This window comes from Struthio camelus, chromosome 20 (assembly GCF_040807025.1).
Source record: "Struthio camelus isolate bStrCam1 chromosome 20, bStrCam1.hap1, whole genome shotgun sequence".
NCBI classification, from domain to species: domain Eukaryota; kingdom Metazoa; phylum Chordata; class Aves; order Struthioniformes; family Struthionidae; genus Struthio; species Struthio camelus.
In genome coordinates, this window is record NC_090961.1 from 2,045,112 (window position 1) to 2,066,979 (window position 21,868).

The window sequence follows — 21,868 nt, forward strand, 5'->3', positions numbered from 1 at the left end:
CACTTCAGAAGCTGGTTTGTTATGAACAAGCAAACAAAAGGATCATGGTGTTAGAGATGAGCTCTGATTTCCAATATAATGTACGAGAAAACACTGGATTTTCCATTTTTACTGTTTCAATTAACTGTTTAGATGAAGCTCACATTTAGAAAATCTTTTACCAGACGTTTAACCTGTACCAAACAAGACACTGGAATAAATGTTCAGTCCTTGGGTAACAGCTAGTGGTCAGTGACAAAAGCATATATGTTTTCATTTGCTACTCAAAAACATATTTTTTATGGGACATCTTTTAACAAGTTATGGGTACTGTGGTTCATATTAATGCTGATGAAATTGTAACTTTGTTGTAGCACAGAAAAATAAAGTTTAAAAGTGATTCTAAATGGAAGATGCATTTAAGGTAACAGTGGTTATGCAGATTTTGTCCTTTTTGCTTACTCCTTGATCAGCCTGAAGTATTTGATGAAATTTCTTCCATGTATGTGTGTGTAATAGGTTCGGCCTCCGAGACCTCATGTTGTTAAGAGACCCAAGAGCAATATTGCTGTGGAAGGGCGAAGGACTTCGGTTTCTAGTCCAGAACAGTAAGTGCTTCGCTGCTCTGCTTCTCCCTAGTTGCGTTAGTGTTTAAAGAATAGTATATTCAAAACTGGAACTTACCAAAGGAAAAAACAAACAAACAAAACCCAACAAATGAAAATAATTTTTTATGAACTAGAAAAAAGATTTATTTTTAATTTTTGGAATATTTTAGAGGAGGAGTGAAAAAGCAGAAACCAAAGCTTACATTATTTGAAAATTCTGGTCTTTCATATTGCACTTAATCTAATCAGCCGATTTAGTGAAAGTTTTCAATTTTGTGGAAGTGTGTTCATCAGGTTATTTGAACAGTGCTTTAAATGAAATTTAGCCAAGTCCCTGCAACCCCCCCCCCCCTCCGCCCCCGTTGCTGCTGGGCTTTCCCTGGAAGCTGCAGGGGGGTTTGCTTTCTAGCGATGGCAGCGCGGGCTGTGTCTGGTGCTTGTTAGCGCCCCGGCAGCAGAAGCTTTGTAATGAGCTTTAGAGTGAAGGCTTGTAGAGCTTGACCGTCTTGCTTAGTACTGGCTAATTTATCATCGCTTTGGATTTGACTGCGAAGTAAACGAGGGTAATGTTCTAAACACGTTGTGCTGCTGTCGCCGACTGCTAGTACGTAGTGTGTGTCGCTTTCCAACGTCTCTCTTGTTCATATAAACGGCATATTCTGTTATCTTGAGCAGAGGGATTTGTCAGGTGCTTTCATGAAAGTCACAAATTGAAGTACTTTTTAAAAAGAAGATACTGAATTTTGTTGCTGATTTTCTTAATATGTAACTGGAATTGAGTTCAATGACAGGCCATCAAGTAAAGAACTAAGAAGAGGATGAATGTATCATACCTTACCAATGTAGCATAAGAGAAACTACTGCATTTAACTAATATGTGGCATTAACTATGTATGTGGCATCGATATCCAATTCGGATTCAAAGTTATTTGGATTGTTTTTGAGTGCAGCTATTTAAACTGTTTAGAAGTACGGAAGAGTGCTAAGTTCTGCTTGCGTGCAAAGTCTGGTAATAGTTCGCTGCGTTTCCAAAGTGTCTGAATAAGCAGGTTGCCTCATTTCAGTTCAGGATTTGGGAATCTAAGGACTGGGCATTTTGCCAGGGGCCATTGATCTTAGACGGAAAAAGGCGCCTTGAAAAATACAGCTAGAGTAGGGACAGACCTGTCTGGCACTCCTGCGGGAGCGACTGAGCAGAGAGGTAAGAGAAGCAGGCAGCAGTAGGCTGTTTCCTGCATGTGAAGCATCTTTGGTTCCCTCCTTGGACTGCGGTGCACTAGCATTTTCCAGCTCTCCTCAGTATAGTTTGGGATGGCCGGAATTCTTGACGCTGGGAACACTTGCCAAAATGTTCATATGATAAGTAGCCTTTACAGGATGGGGAGATATTTTGGGTTTTAGCTAAAAGTGAATGGTGACTTTTAAATTATACAGGATGATTTATCCATTTTACAGTGGAATTTGGTTGCCCTCTTGTGGAGTAGATTGCAAACCCTGCAGAAGAGCTCACATGGGGTTACAGGGTGGTAGCTGTCCTTGCACAAAGGTTATAATGATTTTTTTTTTAAAGTTTTTTTTTCTTGAATGTTTAATATGATGACTCACTGTATAGCTGATATGCTAGAAGATAATTAAATCAGCTTAGCCGTTATATAGATTTCATATGACAGATTATGTATGTTTGGATTTAAAAGCTACCTGACGTTCCAGTGGCGTACTACTCCAAATTATTTTCTATTTCTAACAGTATCAGAACAGAAATAAACATAAACATGGGTGATAAACGTAATATTTATGCTAATACTAGTAATATATTGAATTAAAATTATTATTTTTCTTGATTTTTAGTTTGTTGTAATGAATTTTAGTGACTCTACAACTCGGCTGCTTTCACAGCGTGCAGAAAGCAGAGCTGCTCTACTGTGAGCGATCAGTGGCGATGCACAAAAGATAATGAAGATTCTTTGTAGCCATAAACTGGCTCATTTTTCTTCATGAGCATTTTACTGACATTTTTTTCCATCCTTTAAGTGTGGAATAAAACCAGGCAGTGTTTCTAATACCAGTGGTATTTGCTGTATGGTACAGCAAATCTCTTCCTGATCTGTCCCAGCTTCAATATTTTATCCAGTTCAAATACAATGCCACAGCAGCAACTGATGCATTTTTATTCTTTCCTGTCGTTAACTTCAGGTGGCAGAACAAACTTGGACAGAACTGCCAGACAGTTAATGGTAGAGTCTTGCAGTCAACCGGATATCCTGTAAGGTGTTTGGTTAGACTGTTTTAACAAAACCAAGTTAGACTGGAAGAGAGGAAGGGAGGGGAGACCAGGACAGTGAACTGGGAAGTACAGGTGGAGGTAACGTAACCTTCAAGACATTAGGATAGGTACAGATCTTCACCACAAGAGACAATTTGTGAGACTTAGAAATTCTGATGTTGGCAAAATCACAAGTCAACCAGAATTAATTGTGTTGTGATGGTAGAAATATCGAACCTCCTACTTAAAAGAAAGCTCGTATAAATGCTTACCGAAGTAATAACTTTAGGCCAGTGCCTTTGAACTTGTAAGGGCTCACTAATTCTGACTTTTCTCCTTACTGTTTATTTCAAAACAGCACTTTAAATACATGAAAAACATTTAAAAGAATGGGCAATGCTAATTAAGGATAATTAAGGACACTTTCCATGTTTTTTTTCTCTATCCCAGTAGGCAATAATGTGTCTATATTGTTCTGAAACAAAAATATAAAGCCAGGTTTTGCTTTTCTGTTTTTGGGTTTTTTTTTTTTTAAGAAAGGACATTGGCTTTATCTGTCTTAGATTATACTAAAATGGATCAAAAAAACACCTTTGCTTAAAGCCAAATGTAGGAGGACTAAAGCATCCTTTTGCTTTAATGTTCTCAATACATTGAAGAGTTGAATTTTTTGTCTTTTAGCTTGAAAAGCAAACAGGAAAGAACTAGAAGATTCCTTTACTCTCCAGGTTTATTTTGGGTGTATGGGGAAGGTGGATTTTTTTTTTTGTTTAGCCTTTATAATTTTCATTTCTTTTACTTTTGGAACACTCAGTAAGTGCTGAGAAGTGTTACCGCCCACCCCCCTTTTTTTAAGGGGTAAGTCCATACTTGTTTTCTTAAAGACTGAAATGCCCCAAAGGGAAATCCCTGCCTCTCTAAGCGTCAGCTTAGCCCTTGCAGCTCTGAGCAAGCGTGTCTGCCCGGTTTACCCGGCCGCGGCAGGAGCGAGCAGTCTGTTAATGAAAACTGCGCCTTATACCACGCTGGCAGGAGTTGCTGACACCGTTCAGGCTGGAGGGACGCTTGTGCCTAGGTAGAAACAGCAGTGGAGCACGAACAAATTTAGATTTGACTTCAAAAACGCGAGCTGCCCGCCCATCTGGAGGAGACCGCTGACTCTGAGACCTGGGGAGAAATCGTGCATGTCTGAACGCTGGCAGACCCCAGGGTGATCGTGGGCCTCTAATGAGGTCCTACTCTGCACGATGACATTCCTGCAAAACCAGATCGTTTGGCCAAAGCTTGTCCGGCTGCACTCGACTAAGGCATAACTGCAGTGCTGGTCGTAGCCTGGGTTATGGCGGAGGCCTTTGTCTCGTGGTTAGACTGTTTTGTCTCGTGGGCTAATTGCCACTTTCCTGGGAAGTCACAGAATAGTTTGTAGGGCCAGAGTTGCTGCATATGAGGAGCTGTAGGGATGTTTTACCTCTGTTGTGTGGCAAAAGGAGACCGTCTTCAGGCAGGTGCTCCTAGGTAGGTGTTGTTGAAGCCAAGTGAGAGCGGGAGAAGAGGCTGGTCTGGTTCAGTGCTTTTTCGCTAGAAACTTCAGGAGCCCCTGAAGTGAGATGTGAAGGAGAGCTTTAATGATGTGTGTTTTGCAAGTCCCACTGGTGTTGGTAAGGTGAATGTGTGATTCTTAAAATAAAGTGCCCACGTCCTCAGTGTCCCTGCCATAAGCTGTGTGCTGGCGAGGCCCTGACCTTGCAGAGCAAGCAAGGTCTCGGTGTACCAGAAGTTGGGCAGTTTGCTCCGTTTTTCAAGGTGGAGCCGAGTTAGCCCATAGCTCCTGCAGCGCGTGCCTCGTATCGAGCGATCCCGTGTGCGAGAAGCCAGTGCAAGCGCTCGCTGGGCAGCGGCTGGAGAAGGCTGCGTGCGTGGTGGTGGCTGGCACTATCAGCCAGAACTTCTCTGCAGCTTTTTCTTTTCCCAAAGTAAAGACTTTAATAATCAGAAATTATTATCTTATCTGATCGTACCACTTATCTGACTTAGCTATTCACCTGAAAATGCCGATGAGTGCGAATGGAAATCTTCATATGCAGTTCTTGCACATCTCTAGGATGAGGAACCCAGTAGCTGCAACTTACTGCATCGGGATTTTGGGAGGGACAGTTTGTATTTTCACTCGTGCTTCTGGGTAGTGTCGGGGTGCCCTTGTTGCAGATCAGAGGAGATCCCATGAAATCTGCTGCTCAGCTACAGGCCAGAGAGGGTGCTTTTCCTAAATTAAACTTGACCATAGTATTTAGTTTAATTGCACTGGCTCCAAAGCTGATTGTTAGACAGTTACTTTTCTTGATGTTTGTGTGTGGGAAATGCTTGTGAGGAGGAGCTTCTGTTCAATGAGCAGTTTCTTTCTGTATTCAACCCTACTATTAGCTTTTTAGTCTTAAATGATTGCGTGTAGGCTTCAGAGACATTTCCCAGGATCTCTGACTCATCAGCTCAAACGGTGACTTTGCATCCTGCTACCAGCTGGTGGAGACAGGACCCTCGGGATGGTGTGGCACTAACTACTGCACAACCTGCCCCAGGTAGCTGCTTCTCCCGGTGTAACCTTGCATGGCATCTCTGGGAAGCAAGCCATCAAGCAGACATCCTTTTAGTTTTGAGGTATTTCTTATGATATTGGGAAATTTGTATCTTCAGTCACATGAGTTTTTTTTTTCTCTATATAAAAGAAAAACATTGTTCTCATGGTATATGTGTTCATTTTCTAGTCAGTCTTCAATTGAAACACAGGAGGATGGGAGCAGTTACTCCAAAGAACGCTCAAGATCATTGCTAATGTGGGAGTCTGTTGTTAAACCATCATATTTAGAAGAGCTGACAGAAGAACTGTTTCCCCTCTCCATAAAAAATGTCAGTCATTCCCCCTGCAATAGAAAGTTTCTTTTTTTTTTAATTTTGTCAATAATTCAAAGCCTGAAAGGTTTACGAAGTGTAAATATTCTTCAAAATTGTCATTAAGTCTAAAATGTATAATTTCAAAACTTTTTTTTTTTTAGCTATAAAATAACAGGAAGAATTTATAGTTGAGAGCTCAGAAAATGTTGGATTACCACCTGGGGCAATTCTAAACACACGGGACATGCCTCTTTCAACACAAATTAGTTGTTCACCGAAATAAGAGGTTGCATTTTTTAGCAGACAGGCAGTTCTTTGAGAGCTCTCTTTTACACCACAGTGAGATTTCCTATTAAATGCAGAATAGGCTTCCAGCGTGCTCTGGGTTCGCTAAGTACTGCCTCGCTGGCTTCCAGGGCATGCAGAGTGGGTGGAAATTAAAATAGGAAATCAGAGGGTCAGACTCACAATTAACAGCATGTCAAAAGGCTCTTGGGCTGGCTAAACCAATGTCAGTGCTGCAGAAGTTCATTACAGCTTTCCAGAAATCATGTAGGACTTAGTATTGAAGCTAATGGCTTTCCCCATATATCATATGAATGAAAATAGGCTGCAGTGCAATAGTGGGCTCATTACACTGAAGTTAGTGTGAAGTCAGCATGATGGCTGTGTTAAATGATAGAGGCTCATAAAGCACATTAAATTCCAGTTGTTGTAAGCAGGCTCTTAGAGCTCTGCCAGCCAGGAGCTGTGCCTGGTGAAGGCTTTCCACGGCATCCCGCAAGCAGGGATCTCTGCTGAGGAGAAGCGCTAAGCCAGCAAGTACCCAACTGAGCAGGGATGGCTGAATCAAAAAGAAAATACTCTAGGCTGTAGCAGACAGACTCGCTGCCCGTGCTTCGGTTCCTCTGCCGTGGGGAAACGTACAGAAGAAGCAAGATGCAAAGAAGACGAGGCCAAGACAGCATGTGCCCGGCAAGGGCAGAGCAAACGAGACAGAAACGTCCCGAGAGCAGTTGTGATTTTTGTGCCTTGCCAAGCAAGAACTGCAGTAGCAATAGAAAGATAAGCTTGAGGACAGGGCTTGAGCAAGAACTGCCGCAGGAGCTTTTTCCATGCTAAGCTGGGTCGCTGCTGTCCGCCCCGCGGACCATCGCCTGGGCGGGCAGCGTAGTGCCGACAGGCCCCCGTTTGGCTCCCCGTCCTGTTCCTGGCTCTCCCCCTTCCTTCCAATGGGAAGTTTTCCCAGAAACTTTAATTCTGGGGCCTGTTTCCGTCATCTGCTTTGGTGTCTGCAGCGTGCCTTCGCGACGTGATACGTGCAGGGGAAGGTGCTGGGTAGGTACTAGCGTTGCACAAACACGCCGAAAACGCGACGCAGCTTTGGGCAGTCTTGCGTCTAGATCCGCCAGAGGCGGCAGAGGTTTCCTCCGCTCTGTTCCCGCTCAGAATTCTCCGTGAACATTTCCAACTCTCTAGATAATTTTGAACAGTTCAGAAAACACTATAAAACAGTGAGTTATGTGCCTTCACTGGACACGCTGATCACACGCTGTTGTTTCTGTTACCTCATTGGATGACTTGCGGTATAAATTTTTGTGTTGCTTTAATTTGAAATGCAGATATTTTTAGTCTTCTCGAAATAGTCTGCTCCTTTGAGCATTCGCAGTATACAAAGTGACACTTTAAAAATCAAGTCAGTGTTTAAATATTTTGTTAGTTCACGCTCGGGTACGCTGAGTATTCCTGACGCGCAGGAAGGAATTCCGGGGGCAGAGCCGGGCTTTGTTCCCCTTGGGCACAGCACCAGCTAATCCCCCCGGTCCCTGCTCTCCTGTTTCCCATTGCCAAGAAAAAGCCCGTGCATCCAAATCCCTCATTTTCTTCATTTTACTGTCTTAAGAGGGACAAATTAGTTCCCTTAGTTCCCTAGAGCTGCTGTATAGCTATTAAAAAAAAAAAAAAACACCCAATAAACCCAAATCTTAAAATCCTCCATGAAATTTGGGAAGCCCTTTGTAGGAGAATAATGAAAACAAGTCCCCCCTACCCCTTTGTACCATAATCTCTGCAATCAGGAAAAAGCAAAGCAGCTAATAAAGTATACAGATTCAAAATTATTACAGAATTCTCCTTATTAATGCTCAAATCCTATGCTCACATTTTCTGGATATATTTTTTTTATCTCGAGTACGTTTAGGTGTCAATTAAATTTGAAATATCTACATTTGTCAGCATTTCATTTTTGGCCAGCGTGATGTGCTGCTGATTTGTCCATGCATCCTGACACATGAAAAAAGCTCCTGAGATGCAGATCTTCCTCATTAAAAAAGAAACCCGCGCTATCGTAATGGTGCGCGGAGCCATGGAGCGCGTCCCCGGCTTTATTGCACTGTGTTTCTGACACGATATTTAAAAAGGAACAGCCACGGCTGTCAGTACTGTCATATGCTAGTGCTAACCGCAGACATGTTAAACTAAACATTAGAAAGAGATCAGCAAGTCATCTGCATGGTAGCTCAGCTCAGAGATTAGGTAGGCAGGAGCCGGCGCAGTCGTGTGCAGATGATGAGGGCCGCAGCGGTGACGGGCACCTCCTCGTCCCTGGCAGGCGGCGGCTCGCCGAGCGGCCTTGACGAGGGAGCAGGCGCCTTGGGGGGTTCTGCTGCCTCGAGCTAATGACAGATTTAAACTCGGGCGGTTTTGGATTGCTCATCGCTTATCTTTGACCAGAATCGTTAGTGGAGCAGTGCAAGTTAAGTGCTTTCTTCTTTCTAATAACGAAAATCCCACTTTCATTTAAGGAGTCTGGCAACAGCAACAAAAATGGCGCACTCTAACTGTTGCTATAGATGTAATCCTCTTTGCGCTGCTCTGCACCTGATGACCTGTCAAACAAGATATTATCTCATTTCTTCAGAGCCGGTTCCCGGTGGACTGAGTAAGCGCGCTGGCAGGCCGCGCTCGGCGCGGCGCCAGCAGCCTGCGCCCGGCGCCCAGCCGGGGTCAGCGAGGCTTCTGCGTCGCTCTTGATTTCTGGAAAATGATTTTAGCTGTGTTGCAGTTAGGTCAGTAGTTAATTTATTCTGCTACGAGAAGAGACAATATGTGCATGTAAGTTAGAGGAAATATTTCAAAAGCCTCTCTAATTTCTAAAAGTATTTTGGGTTGGACTCTGTGCTAACGTAAACTCAAATTTTTGCATAATACAATCCCTTTCCCAAAAAGTTTGCTAAAAATGTATTTATAGCAAATGCCACCTAATGCAGTGGCAGCGCCTCGATTTCCCCGGCTGCCTGGTGTTTTTTAATTAATTAGCTCTGACCTGATGGAGAATAAGCATTTATTCGCGCTGGCGCTGCCAGGCCCTCTTGAGCTGCCGCTTGCAGCCTCCAACTTCTCTTTTTCTAACCTCATCTTCTGGGCCGTTCTTCACGACCGCGCGGTATGGTTACATAGCCATCAGGACAAAAGGAGTGAGATACGGTCACGGCTGGCTACGGACGCGAACCCGCCAGCGGCGTCGGGCCCTCGCTGCCTTTCCGCCAAAGCGACGAATCCGGCTCGGGACCTCCGCGGTTGCAACCTTAGGCTTCGTCTCTTGGTTTTTGTGTAGCGCTTTGCGTCCTCGACGGTGGCTGTTTTGATCTGCGACGCTCGGTGATAAGCGGCCGATGAAAGGAGGGCGCCCGGGCCGAGAGCTCGCGCGGCTGGCGGGAGCGACGTTTGCTTTTGTGATCCTGGTGACGACTTCCCCGGGGCCAACAGAGAGGAGAGGCGGACGTGGGCGTGCAGCGGCCCGGGGCAGCCCGGCCCCCACCAGCCGTAGAGGGGCTTCTACACTGCCCTGGTAAAGAGGTTTTGTCTCCCTTTTAATTCCACGCTTAGCTCTGCCGGAAAGCAGCTGAAACGGGGAGAGTAAATCTAAGCAATAATGAAACAGTAGAAAAAGTGAAGAGGTTTTTCATTACATGGTAAGCGGATATCATGTTGGTGGCACTAAACAAGGTTGTGCTTGAATGTTAGTAGATGGAAAACAGTGGGTTGTGGCGCACAGTCTCCGGTTAGTGCTGATAAATGTAGTTGCTGTGGTTTTTTCCTTTCAGTTATTTGGGAAGCATTTTCCTTAATATTTCCCGTGCACGAATGTATTTTCTGTAAGCTCTTTTGCTGCCCAGCGCTTTGGCTTTTCAGAGAGCGATGCCCAGAGGCCGTGGCCCTGCGCTTCGCTCAGCGCTGGGGTTTTTCAGCGTTCCCGGGGCGGCGCTGTTTCTCCATGTCCTTTTCTCTCCTGGCCCCAGGGTATTCCCGTCCCAGGAAGCCGGCTCGCGCGCGCTCTCCTCTTCTGCTAGAGCCCGAGCGCCTGTGACGGTGTAAAGCAGCGCTGGGCGCTTCTGAACTTGCTCCAGCGGAAACAGTGACTCTCAGAAGCCTCGACTTCATGCAGAAAAGAGAAATTTCTTGGTTTTAAGGTTAAAAGAAAGTGAGGCAACTGATAGCTACAATAAATAACGGAAAAATATTCATAAATTCAGCAAGCTTAAAATATTTCTCTTTTATCCCCAACCAGTGTACATTTAAGCAGACCTGCACAGGCACGCACGGTTAGTTTTATGTTCACTAAAAATTTAGCCTTTGTCTTCGTTAGGTGCAGAGCAAACCCCAGAGATCCGACCTCCGTGTTTGCATCTAAAATAAAGATGGCTAGTATGGTCGTGTCAAAATTCGGGCGAAGTAAGGGGTCTTTTGTTTTTGCTCTTTGTTCTGTTTTTTAATCAGGGCTGAAGTGTGTTACCAGAGGCACTTCGGATTTTAAGAAGGTTTCAGCCAAACGGATTTTTGCTCCAGGCTGCTGCTAACGAATTCGTAGGCAGATCGTTAGCATCCTGTGATGTGGGAAAAATTAACTGGAGTCCCTTTTCTGCCAGATTTAATGTGAAACCTTGAAAGTAGTTAGCCACGGAGGAGAGAAGCATGTACCTTGCTTGGCACATTACATTTCACATAAATCCTCGGACAGTTTTATTTTTATTTCATTGTGAAGCAAATTTCAGATTTCAAGTCAGCTCCTTATATGTCAGACTGATGTCAGCCTACAAATCTACAAACACAGAGAGGAAGATCTAATATTTGTTTTCTTGTAGCCAGAGCTCACGATCTGAGGAGAAGAAAGATAAATTTCTAAGGAACAAAAATAGATTTTATGCAGGGTGTCCAAAATAAAGAAAATTCATTGAAACTTTCCAGAGAAGTTTTACGCAGCTGTCCTCAGCAGACAGGCGATGTAGTGTATGTCCACTTAGAAGGATGTGTATAATGCACTTAATATCCATATTATCTGTTAGACATACCGCTCTCAAATATCACTCAAAAGTGAACATGTTTAAGGGGAAAAAATAATTAATGGGAAGCATTTCCAGGGCACTAGATCAGCTATACGCTGCTGCCCAGCAGCACAGCTCGGTGCTAGTTGTCCAGCTTTGGGACATGGAGGAATTTTTGATATTTTGTGTATTTGTCCTTGCTCTATGGTACCAGTGACTTAACACAGCCTCTGTATTTGTTTCTCTTTATTTTGCTCTAATGGCCATACTCTGCCGTTTGTGCGCTTCCATCTTCAAAATTGGCATCACCGGTTGTTTTCTGCAGTTGCACCCTTGATATCTGAGAAGCCCAAGTGAACGATTTGAGAAGGTGCCCAGCTCGCTAAAAAATAGAGCGGGGGAGCGGGGGTTTCTGTGTTGGCTTCTTTTGCAGCGCGGATGAGGTTGCAGGGCTCGGGAGCCTCCCCTGCCGGGGAGCGCCCCCGGCACGTGCGCCAGAGCCGTGTTTTTTGCCTGGAGAGCGGAGCAACGCTCAGCGTTTGCCTGCAGAGCTCTCGGCAGCGGCAGTCGGTCGCGTTCGGCAGCGAGGTCGAGCCTGCGAATCACTTGGTTTTCTCTCTCCTCTGCAGCTTTGAATGTGACAAGTTGATAACTTCCTTTTCTCTCCCTGTTTCCTTCAGCCTTGTAAAGCCCATGCGACACTATACGGTCTTCCTCTCTGAGGACTCTTCTGATGATGAATTTCAGCAGGAAGAGGATCCTGTCTGTGGCTTCTCTGAAAACTTTTTCTTCTCTGCTCCTTTTGAATGGTCTATCCTATTTCCTTTCCTTGTAGTAATTCAGTCTTTGAGCCATGATTTTTGCACTGGTCAGGGCTGCCTGCTTTTATAGTTGGAATTTTTAAAATACTCCTGCAATCTTTGTATAGCACTTGGTGAATGTTTAGTAGTTCTCCTACTTGGTTGTTTTGATATGTAGCAGCATGCAAAAGCAAAATACTCCTGCATGAAGCAGCCTGCAGCCACGCACCGCTTGTTGGTTTGTGTCAGCCTGGAGCCCCGCGGGAGGTGACCGCCCGGCCCGATGCAGCGTGCCGCTTTCCCGCCTCGTGCTCCCGTCCCAACCTGCTGCCCCCCGCCCGCCCGCCCGCCCGCTGCTCCCTGCGCTTCCGGGGTTGTCCCGTGAGCTTGCTGCGTGCGGTCGTCGGCTTTTCCCACGTCCGCCCGCTTGATCCTGCCTCTCTCTTCTGTCAAGTGCCAGATCCTCAGCGGCTCGTAGAGGAGTCAACCTGCAGATGTCCTCCAAGGGTTTTGAGTACGCTCTGACCAAACATCACACAAGAAGTAACAGGCAGTTTGTTGAGTTTACTCACCGTTTTATTTATATGCAACTAACTTCTTCATTTTCAAAATTGTTGACAATTGGTAAATCCCGAACCTCCATAGCTGCCTTGGCTGCTGTTGGCAGCAGGTGCTGAGCAGCTCCCGCTCCGAGGGAGGCGTGGGTTCGGACGGCGCCTCCGGATGCGGAAATCTCTCCCAGGTAGCTGTTGGGGACGGGGAGCTCTGCCTGTCGGCGACCTGGCTGCTCTTCCTAGGGCCCAGAATGGGTCTGACGCTGTAAAAAGGCTCATGTGGAGGGAAAGCGCACCCTGGGGCTAAAGACCTTGCAGGGTGTGAACACACCGCGCCGGAGGGCGTCTCGCGGTGAGGCCTCCCCGAGTGCCGTCCAGAGGATGTGCTCCTCCCTCACTTCGCCTCCTTGAGGATTTCTGGGGGCAGGAAGGGAGATAAATTGCACAGAATTACACTCGGTCTTTTAACAAACGCAGTGAACGGCCTGACTGGAGTCAGGCAGGAGGAGGTGCTGGTGTCCCGCGAGCTGCTCGGCGCGGTCTGAGTCACGCCGCCTCGGGGCAATATTGAAGCCCGGGCAGGTATGAACCTCCCACTTGCCCCCTGCTGCTCCGGTCCCTCCCGCCTTGGTTCGGCGCTGAGCCCTGCCGCGGCTGTGACTTGGGTGTGACGCTGCGTGCCAGGCTGCACGGCCTGTGCTCCCTGGACTCTCCTGTTGTTGCAGGTTAATAATGAGACTATCCCTTCCAAATCCGAACCTGTTTGCAGACCAAGTAAACACCACCGTGAGACCCAAGTTGGAACCAGCATTAGTGGCGTGATGGCAACCAGGGCGCCTGAGGATTCGGAGGGCAGGGGCGGGGACCAAGAGGCAGCCGGGCAGGAGGAGCTGGACTCTGTAGGTTTAGTATCAGAAAGAAGTTCCCACGCTCTCGTGTTTGGGATGGGGAAGGCCACTAAAGTACTTTGTTTGCAAAAGTTTCCTCAGGGTTTTTTTCAGTTTGATCTAATTCTTAGCAGATGAGCACATACCGTATGTGCAATTTAAGATATAACCAGGGTTTGCAAATTTGAGACCTGTACCACCAGTTGTCTGTCCTGTACCTGCGCTGTGGCCTCCCTGTGTTGCTAGCTGAATGCCTGCTACTTATGTCTTGACAAATGAAGCACGATGGACTCTGCTTATAAATTTGCATGATATAAAGGTATGATGATAAAATATGGAAAGAAGAGGATTCTTCCATATTATCTTTGTTTTGGGGGTCTCACAAATATTTTCTTTTAATTGAAAACCTTACTTAAATGCCATGGTAAAACTGACTGCCAGTCAAGTGCTAATCACGGCAGGAATGTGTGGCACTTCTCGTTGTTAATTGGAGGCGTATGATGCTGCTCTTCTCTGTACGCGCAGCCAATATGCAAATCCACTGGTGCTCAGGTTTTGCTGAGGTGCCTGTGAGAAAAGCATCCTGCTAACTAGGTCTTGGCTGGAAATGTAAAATAGGTGTCTCCATAATGGATTCTGTTGTTTCTTGATAAGATGACACCAATATAATTGTTGGAACCCTGCATAGTGTTCCCAATTATTGTAGGAAACACTCTGAATTATGCTCTGCACGGAGTTAGCTTGAAGCAAGCGAACGTGAGTGTGTGCAAAACCCAGAGCGCTTGCAGGGCGTTTGGTAAGAGCAGTTGACACGGGGGAGGGAGGGCTGGGCCACCGAATGGAGAGCTGGTGCCCAGTACGGCTGCCCCTGGCGCGCTGCTCACCCGCACGTCTGGGACTGCAGAACCGCAGCTCTCCCTCCTCCCAGCATGTCCCGCTGGCATCCTTTCCCTTTCTGCAAAAGCCTCCGGTGCCAAGTCCTCTTTGCATGTCCTTCTGCCCTTGGTTGCTTTGCTCGCATGCTGGCTGTTCTCAAGGCACTGTAAGCTTGTTTTCTGCCAGGCAAAAGATTTTTGTAAAAGCCTTCAAGCTCCTTAGGAAATACTTGCTTTAAAAAAGATTAGAATGACTCACATATGCAACATCATTTTTGTTTTCCTGTCTCCTAGGCCGCAGCCGTATCGAGCCCTGAAAGAATCTGATAGTGCTGATGGGGAAGAGGCTGCCAGTCCGGAGAAAGGCAAAGAAGCTCGGCCGCCGAGCCCGCTGCTCTCGGGCAAGGCTGCCGAAATCAACCTCCTTGAAGACATTTTCCCTAACTTGGAAGTGGAAACGCAGCCTCAGCCTCTCAGCCAAGCTAAAAGCCTAGAAGACCTGCGGACTCCCAAAGAAGAGGGAGATCAGCGATGCACTTTTGAATACCAGGTTTGGAGAGGGTTTCATGTGCTCTGGAAGGATTTGCACAGAACTGGGCTGTCTGTTGTCCTTTATTCTTTGAGAAACATTTTCATCTTACTGGGTACTTGCATCCGTTTTCCAGCCCTTTGTTCACGTGTTTATGAGTTTTTTTTCCCCTCAGGTCTCCTCCAAATTGTGTATGTTTGTTTAAATGACCTTCTGATCTTTTTTTTTTTTTTTTTTTTAATCTTTAAATCGCCTCTGGCCATTTTGGGCTAGGCACCAGGGGGACAATCAATGTCATAAAAGACAAGTTTTCTGTAAGAAGAACTTTGCTGAATATGTGGAGCTTAGAAACTGCTGATCTAAAGCAGACTCTGATATCTTCCATGTGACATGGAAGAAAAAGATGTCATTTCAACTTTATAGTAATATTTAATTTGTTATATCCATATATTTTATTTGACAGCTTTTTTCCATACAGTAATTAAGGCTTCTGAACCTTAGATATAGATCTGAGCTCCTAACTTGGCTACCAACAAGTGCCATAGGATGTCACAGCTGAGCAAGTCATTAGAGGCAGAGCTGGAAGTACAGCTCTAGCCTTCCTGTCCGCACTTCCAGGTGGCACATATGCCCCTCGCCTCCCAGGGTCGCCGCCTGTGGACACATCCCCCTCCACTCAGAGCTCAGCAGCCTGTCTTCACTTTATGATCTGTGTTGCGAGGAGATCGGTAGATGTTAACATGTTTTATGCTTTCTTGCAGAGAATGGATCTTGGTGTGTCTGAGAGGAACAGGATTGTGCCAACCATGAAGCTCTCTCACCCCTACAGCAAGCTGTGGAGCATGGGTCATGATGATATGGCTATTCCTACCAAGTATTCCCAAAGCTCACCAGAAAGGCCCTTGACTGCACTTGGCAACATGCCACCAATCGCAAGGAGACCCCGTAGTAGAGACAGTGTGCTGGCTCCTGCAGAAAAAGATGAATCAAGTCCAGCCCCTCAAGGGAACATCACTATTCCTAGGCCACAGGGAAGAAAGACTCCTGAACTGGGGATAGTCCCACCACCACCAGCACCTCGGGCTTCCAAGCATCAGACTGGGTCAACAGAAATTCTCACCACCCACGCTACAGGACGTAGCCCTTTGGTTTCAGATCTTATCCCAGAGCCCTTTGGACTTGGTAATGCGTCCCGAGATCCTGAAATCCAGCAGGCTGTAAATTACTCCTCTCATCCATCCCAGCTTCTGTCCAGTGCTGCCAGCACTGCTGAGATGCTCCAGCCTGTCAAGGTGAAGACAGATAATGCAGGCAATGAAAGCGACTACCTTCTTAGCCTGCTGGATCCATTGAAAACTGCCAACTGGCAAAGCACTGGCCCACAGCAAGGCCCCCACAGCCTGCAAAGCTCGGCCGTTCCACCTCCTGCAGCTGGCTTTGCCTCAGTGGCAAGTGACTTTGCGCCCTCTCCAGCTGCACCGTTTGTCCAGCCGCTCGGCTATGCTTCCCCAGCACCACCTTTTCTACAGCCATCTCCTAATCCATTTACACAAACAGTGCCAGGAGCCCTCCCAGTGTCTCTAGTTAGACCCCCAAGGGGTTCTTTCACCCCCTCCCTAGGTCATGCTTATAGTTCTAGCTTCATAGCACCTAATTCTGGTTTCTACCAACCACAAAGACCTCAGCCAAACATTTCAACACTGTCCATGCCCAACTTGTTTAGCCAGGCTCCAGCTGTGCCACCAGCTAGCGCCTTATTGCTGCAGAGCCACAGCCTTTCTCCAACAAGCTCTCTCCAGCCAGCATGTTTAAGTGGTCCTTCTAAAAGTAGAACATTGCAGGTGGGCCAGTCCAGCTCAAAGATAGATACCAAACAAGCACTAGCTCTCTTGTCTAATGAACCCCCTTTGATCCCTTCCAGGCCAGCTAAGGGCTTAGAGTCAGTGTTAATACCCTCAAAATCTGAGGAGACAAAAGATCCATTTGAAGAGTTATTAAAAAAGACAAAGCAAGAGGTATCGTCCACACCAGGTAAGGTCGAACAGCTCAGAAAGCGATGGGAAACCTTTGAGTAAGACTCCCAATGGCCTTTAGGACGTGCCTTTGGGAGTGACAGGGTTTTTGTTTTATTTTGTGTTTTGTGCCAGCATAAAACCAAGTAGGTCTTTTGGAAGGCTTAGCCAGGATGACTGCCGTGCTGCGATTCACAGTGCTTTTGCCCAGAGTTTTTTTTCTTGGGAGTCCCTGCATTGTCCTGGTCCCGGCAGCTGTTTTCTCGCTCCTCACTCTCCACCACTGAAACCCTCACCGTGACTCTTACACTGACCAAAGCATGAAGGTGGTTGGGGTTTGGTTTGGTTTGATTTTCCACATACAGCTTCTCAGACGATACTGCTGATGTAGAAGTTGCTCCTTCCCTTGTATTTTCAGTCCTTGGCACAGCCGGGAGCATGACACGGCATGTTATACTAGTGGTTTCTTCCTGCCTGTGTGAATGGCGCTCAGCTCAGTTCAGTTATTCCTGCCTTATTCGTATAGCCCATAGTGTTTTGCTTTCACATGTTAAAAGTGCAGCAAACAGACCCAGACTTGAGGGCTGTGCTGAATTAATCCACGAGGCTTAAACTGAGTTTGTCCTGGCTTGAAATACAGGCATTCATTTGGGTTATGCAATTGGATGAGCTTTTGTAGTAGATTTTTAATTTCCCTCCCCCAATACACCAACCCTGAGAGGTCACAGGGACTGCGCTGGTGCACAATTGTCATAGTTCTTTGTTGCAACAAAACCACAGCACAGAGCAGAGCATCCTGCTGCTGCTCAGGGTTTGGTCCTGGGTCTCTGTTGGGAAACTGGAAACACCAGCAATTGCTTGCTTTTTTTATTTTTTTTATTTTTTTTTAGCCATGGGAAGATAGAGTCCATGAAGTGCATCCTAGTTCTTATGTATGTTAATCTTATATATAAATGTTATAGATGGCAGTACAGGAATGGGATGTAACTATCTTATTTGATTATTAAAAACAAGAAATATAGAGAAAAATTGGGGTATAAAAGTTCCCAGCTCATGCATGCAAGTTAAGTGCCAGTATGCTGAGAGCTGGTCTACGTGCAGGCAGATGAAGGCTGTAGCGCCTGGGCTGTACAGCGAGAAATGAGACTCCCAAGTGGCTCAGAATAAGCAGTGTCATGTTGGACCACAACTACGTGGCAGCTGCCCGTCACTCCCCCGCTTCCCAAGTGCCCATTGCTCCCCTGAAGCAACTGGGCTGCCGTTGTGGGCTGCAAGGCCCTCCCGCCGGGCTGAAAAGCCGCAGTCTTTAGCTGGCTTTTGCTGAGGACTTTTTGCTGGTGTAACAAGACTTTAACTGGACCGGGGACCGGACTATGCGGTCATGAAGTGCAAAAAGCAATGAAAAGGTTAAAGGGTACGTTCGTTCTGATTTTCTAAGACACTTATCTGTGGCAATAGTATCCTTAAGTAGTTTCATCTTAATCTTAGCATCTCTTTTAAAGCCTGCTGTCTTTACAGTGATCATTTTTGTGTTACTTGAGTGGTGCTTTTTTTTTTGTTGTTGTTGTTTTGTTTTGTTTTGCTTTCTATTTGGCACACTCTGATTTAAAACATGTTACTCCAGAAGAGGTAACCACATCACCATTAAGCCTTTGATAAAGTAAAAGAAATCGTTTTGGACACATGGGAAATTCTTATAAAGCTTTATCTATCTATCTGAATTATTTCCAATGTATCTATTTTAGTCATATAACCTTGGAGATTTTTCTTACTCTAATAGATGAAAATGGCTGTCTAGGTGTTTGAGTCTGTGCAATACAAAAGAAAAATACTCTAATATCTGAAATGCCAACAGTTTGGGAAAGACCGTAATATTGTATTAGTATAACTATATTTCTGTAAAGTACTGTTGCTCTTACAAGCCATTCAGTTGAATTTGTATTTTCTTTTTGTGTTGGGAGACAGACAGTTCTGGTATTGCATAGTAAAATATCTAAAGTCTAAGACACTAGCACCATTTTATTTTATACTGTTCAGAATGATAATATTATGTAGAAATTATAAAGTCAGTCTGGAAGTTCAGTTCTCCTTTGCTATGAGCTAGATCATAAAACTGTCTCAATTCTGGTGGCTATGTACAAGCACCAGAAAGAGCTGCGTATGACTTAGCGTTTGAATTTCACATACTCTTTTTTTTTTTTTTTTTTTTTATTGTTGAAGTTGTACTGACTATATACTGAGTAGTCCTATTACACATGCTTAATTAAATAGGAAAATGCTCAGGTACATCTGTATCATTGCAAATCATTTAACATCGCTGTTTATTGTTTTACTTTGCCCCTATTGTGTAGCATAACTCCAAACCAGAGTACTTTATGCAGTTGGGATTTTTTTTGGACAAGAAAAAGCATTCTGGGGTTGGGGTTTGTTTGTTTTTTATAAGTCAAGTGTGAGGCACTGAAAACTATTACCATGTACCGTGTAAGTGGTATCACTCACCCTTCAGTTTATGTTAAAGGTTTTTTTGGGAGTGGGGGGGGGGGGAGCTGGGCGAGCGGGGAGCGCGAGGCAGCGCTTCGTTGACGTGTCTGGCGGGCCTGACCGCTTGGATTGACTTTGCAAGCACGAGGCTGTTTTGCGTGTTTCTTATAATAAAGGAATCAAACCATCCCCAGGGCAGTATTTAGTTACATGTCTTATTTAAATGAAGGAATTCTTGATATGCTTCATTCGCAATAGCGTCAGCCATAAACAGCGCGTACTTGCCTGGAAGAGGAAGCGCTGATGTGAGATGTTTCTTTTTCTGACTTACTTAAAAGTATTTTTGAGCTTTGTACTAACTAAAATGAGAAATGTTCCTCTTATTTTTTTTGCCTGATATCTTTCATCCGTGACTCTACGCACTTTCCTACACTCCCGGTACTCGGTTGCTTGTTTTGTAGTGCTTTCCTTACTGACAGGTGTTTTTTTTTTTTTCTTTTTTTCCCTCAGTTAGAAATGGCTTTTTTACTAAAAAAAAGTTTTTGCCCCAGAGTTTCAGAACTGTTGTGCAGATAGTAAAACCATTTTCTGTCTTGCTTACTTCTTAGGTTAGAAACATTTTGGGCGCTGGAATTGGAAGACGTCAATCAGACATGCAGTTTATCTGTCACAGAGAAAAACTATACATGAATTATGATTTTATTACTTTCAGCTGTAAAGGAAAAGTGAACTCTTTCTATGGGTTATACCTATTTTTTCCAGTCTGCTGCATGCAAGCTGTACCAGCTCGCTTTAGATAGGACTCTGCTTTTTTCAGTGGAGCCTAATCTTTTGCTTGCAAAAGACACGTGTGACTCTTGTTGCTGAGCACCTTTGTCTCATTGCCTTGTATACAAACATGTTATCAGAGGCCTGTGATTTCTCTATAAACAGTAGGCCTTTTTCCCTAGCATGCAATGAATGGTCAGAGCTGCCCAGGGTTCGCTTCCTTTTTGTGTTTGTGTGTGTGTGTGTTTGTGTGTGTGTGTGTTTGTGTGTGTGTGTTTGTGTGTGTGTGTTTGTGTGTGTGTGTGTGTGTTTGTGTGTGTGTGTGTCTCTGTCTGTGTGTGTCTCTGTGTGTGTGTGTGTGTGTGTGTGTGTGTGTGTGTGTCTCTGTGTGTCTCTGTGTGTCTGTGTGTGTGTGTGTTAAAAAAAAAAAAAAAAGCAGGAGATTGACACCTGCCAAGTTTTCTGTCTTGTTAGAAGGTGGTTACAGTCTGTCAGTAACAAATGACTGTGATATTTTAGGGGAAGTTTACTATGCCTTTAACCGCCCATGAGAAACCACTGAAGAAAGATGTGTGTGCAGTAACTTCCTTTTGTTAAATGAATGTTTTGCATGGTCTTCAAAAGAGCACGTAAGTCACTGGTAGCTGGTTGCTTCCTGGGGCCATTTGCACTGTGGGATTTATTCTAATCTAGTTGTAGGTGGGGGTGTGGTGGGTTTTTTTTTTTTTTTTTAATGCCTTCTGCTCCTTGTACACTTACCATACAGGCTTTATGCTCAAAGTGACTGTTCCAGCATCAGCAGCTTAAATTGGTTCGTACTGAACAAGGAGTCTGTTAGCGGATGCTTCTTGCAACATCCAGGTTTGGAAAGCCTTGCTTTTCTTTGCCTTTAACTAACTGTTGGCAGTTCGCAGCGTTGGGTATTTAAAATCCTGTCTTGTATGTCTGTAAACGAGTGCAGAGGTGAGCTGCTCAATGCCACACGCTGTCCTGTCACTCCTGCCAAAGGTGCTGGGTACGTATGAGACACATCCCAGCCACCTAGGCTGGCGGCACCGTCGGGGTCCCTTGCAGCTGAGCACAGGGCGCGTACAATCCTGGACCCGTATTTTTGAGTGGATGGATGGAGTGGCATCATAAAACAAAAGTGAGGTTTTGGGGGGGGGGGGGTTTGGTTTTTTTTTTTTTTTTGGTAGTACTGTAAAATTAACTGCTTGAATTATGGACCTTTGCAGAGTAGCTGTTCTAGATAAATCTCTTTGCTTTTCCTGGAAACATAAAACTGGTGAGAGGGCACTGCCTATAGGTAGAGCTCACATCTCACTTTGTGTGGTGTATAAATTCACTGTGGAAAGTTTGCTTAGATGATTAGTGCCAAAAACCTAGTGCACTTCCCCAGAAAGATTGCTTAGGAACCTAAACTGAATGTTCCCCTGTCTTCCGGCCCCCGGGTCACTGCGTGCGCAGCACGTCAGGCACTTTCCCAGGGCAGGCACTGCACGGGGGCCAGCTAGCCCCCCGCCTGCTGCGGCCTCTTGCCGGACAGAAGGTGGGTTAGGTTAACTCCGAAGTAGGAAATACCTGTGAAATCTATTTATACAGAAAATGCTCTTCTAAAAACTTTAATATGAATTTCCTTTGAAATTCAATCCATAATCAGCGTTTAATAAAATTTTACATGTAAAAGTAGCACTGAGGTACTGTGCAAACTGTGTGCATTACAGATTGAAATCTGCCATTCAGAAATCAAGTTAATATTTAGCCCCAAAACAAAAAAAAACACAAGTCAAGGCAAGTAGGTATATTTAACCTTTTTTTTTAATTGTAAATTTCTTTGAGGGCCAATCTAATTTTTACAAATTATAAAATTTACAGTTACAAAAAAAAAATTCAGGATCA

The 21,868-nt window shown here is 45.1% G+C and overlaps 1 protein-coding gene across 8 annotated transcripts in view; it reads left to right on the forward strand.

Moving 5' to 3' along the window:
• Positions 1 to 19,006, forward strand: part of DENND1A (DENN domain containing 1A) — a 230,929-nt gene extending 211,923 nt beyond the window's left edge. For 5 of the 8 annotated variants that reach the window (XM_068914620.1, XM_068914621.1, XM_068914622.1 and 2 more), the window contains 4 exons: positions 499 to 587; positions 11,744 to 11,872; positions 14,474 to 14,729; positions 15,470 to 19,006. In XM_068914620.1, the coding sequence (XP_068770721.1) occupies positions 499 to 587; positions 11,744 to 11,872; positions 14,474 to 14,729; positions 15,470 to 16,783 (1,788 nt within the window). In that variant the 3' untranslated portion in view covers positions 16,784 to 19,006. The remainder of the gene's footprint in view (positions 1 to 498; positions 588 to 11,743; positions 11,873 to 14,473; positions 14,730 to 15,469) is intronic. The other 3 variants (XM_068914623.1, XM_068914624.1, XM_068914625.1) reach the window with 1 other exon arrangement.
• The last annotated feature ends 2,862 nt before the right edge of the window (positions 19,007 to 21,868 follow it).